Source organism: Eimeria mitis, genomic scaffold (assembly GCF_000499745.2).
Source record: "Eimeria mitis Houghton genomic scaffold, Emh_scaff1521, whole genome shotgun sequence".
NCBI classification, from domain to species: Eukaryota; Apicomplexa; class Conoidasida; order Eucoccidiorida; family Eimeriidae; genus Eimeria; species Eimeria mitis.
Genome location: NW_013569623.1, coordinates 1 through 889, shown reverse-complemented (window position 1 = coordinate 889; position 889 = coordinate 1). Strand labels below are relative to the sequence as shown.

Here is an 889-nt window from a genome sequence, read left to right as displayed (position 1 = left end):
GCCCAGTACTCCTTCTTGGCTGAGGCCCTAGCAGCAACCAGGTGAGGGGGGCCCCAGCTGCTGCTGCTGCCTACAGGAAAGAAATCCGCGAGCATATATCTCAGGTGTATACGGAGATGTGCGCGCTGAAGCAGGGGGCCCCCCATGCCCTCTTGGGGGCCCTGGCGTTGCCTCTAGACTTCAATGGTTTTCTCTCTCACCTCGTTTCGGGGGGCCCCTATACCCCTAGGGGGCCCCCCTATGGGGGCCCCCTGACCCCTAGGGGTAGCAGCAGGGGCCCCCTTGAGCAGCAGCAGATGCAGGAGCCTCTGGTTACTGCTGAAGCTGCGGGGGCCCCCACAGCTGCAGCAGCAGCAGTCTTAGGGGCCCCTCGCAGTATGGTACGAGAGGGTACTCGCTTGAGGGGGGCCCCCCGGGGGCCCCTACACAGGGATATACAAGACCCAGTAGGGGGCCCCCAGGGGCCCCCTGATGATGAAAATATAATGCTGCACAGTTGCCGCTCAACTGACACAGAAGGAGAGGGGCCCCCTTCTTGCTCTTATCTATCAGGGGGGCCCCCCACCTACCCCTCTTCCCAGGGGCCCCCGGGGGCCCCCCGCCCCCTTCGGAGGCCCTCGCCCCCTGCAAGGGGGCCCCTTTGGTTTGACCCTTCGGCGCATCTTACCCAGGGGGCCCCCATAGGGGGCCCCATTGGGGGCCCCATGGGGGGCCCCTCTTCAGGGGCCCCTCCAGGAACGGGGGCCCCCCTGGGGACCCCCAGGGGGGCCCCCATGGGGGCCCCCGGAGAGGCTGGGATGCAGTACCCTTTGGATTACAGGGTACTGGCCGAGCAGGCGCGTGAGGCGCTGGCGGCTGCAAGAAGAAATAAAGAAGAGAGACAGGGGGG

The 889-nt window shown here is 66.4% G+C and overlaps 1 protein-coding gene across 1 annotated transcript in view; it reads left to right on the top strand.

Moving 5' to 3' along the window:
* EMH_0038750 (uncharacterized protein) overlaps nt 1-649 on the top strand; it is a gene marked incomplete at both ends in the record, with an annotated part of 10,474 nt that extends 9,825 nt beyond the window's left edge. The window contains 2 exons of the mRNA XM_013495326.1: nt 77-375; nt 582-649. Of these exons, the coding sequence (XP_013350780.1) occupies nt 77-375; nt 582-649 (367 nt within the window). The remainder of the gene's footprint in view (nt 1-76; nt 376-581) is intronic.
* Nucleotides 650-889: the final 240 nt, after the last annotated feature.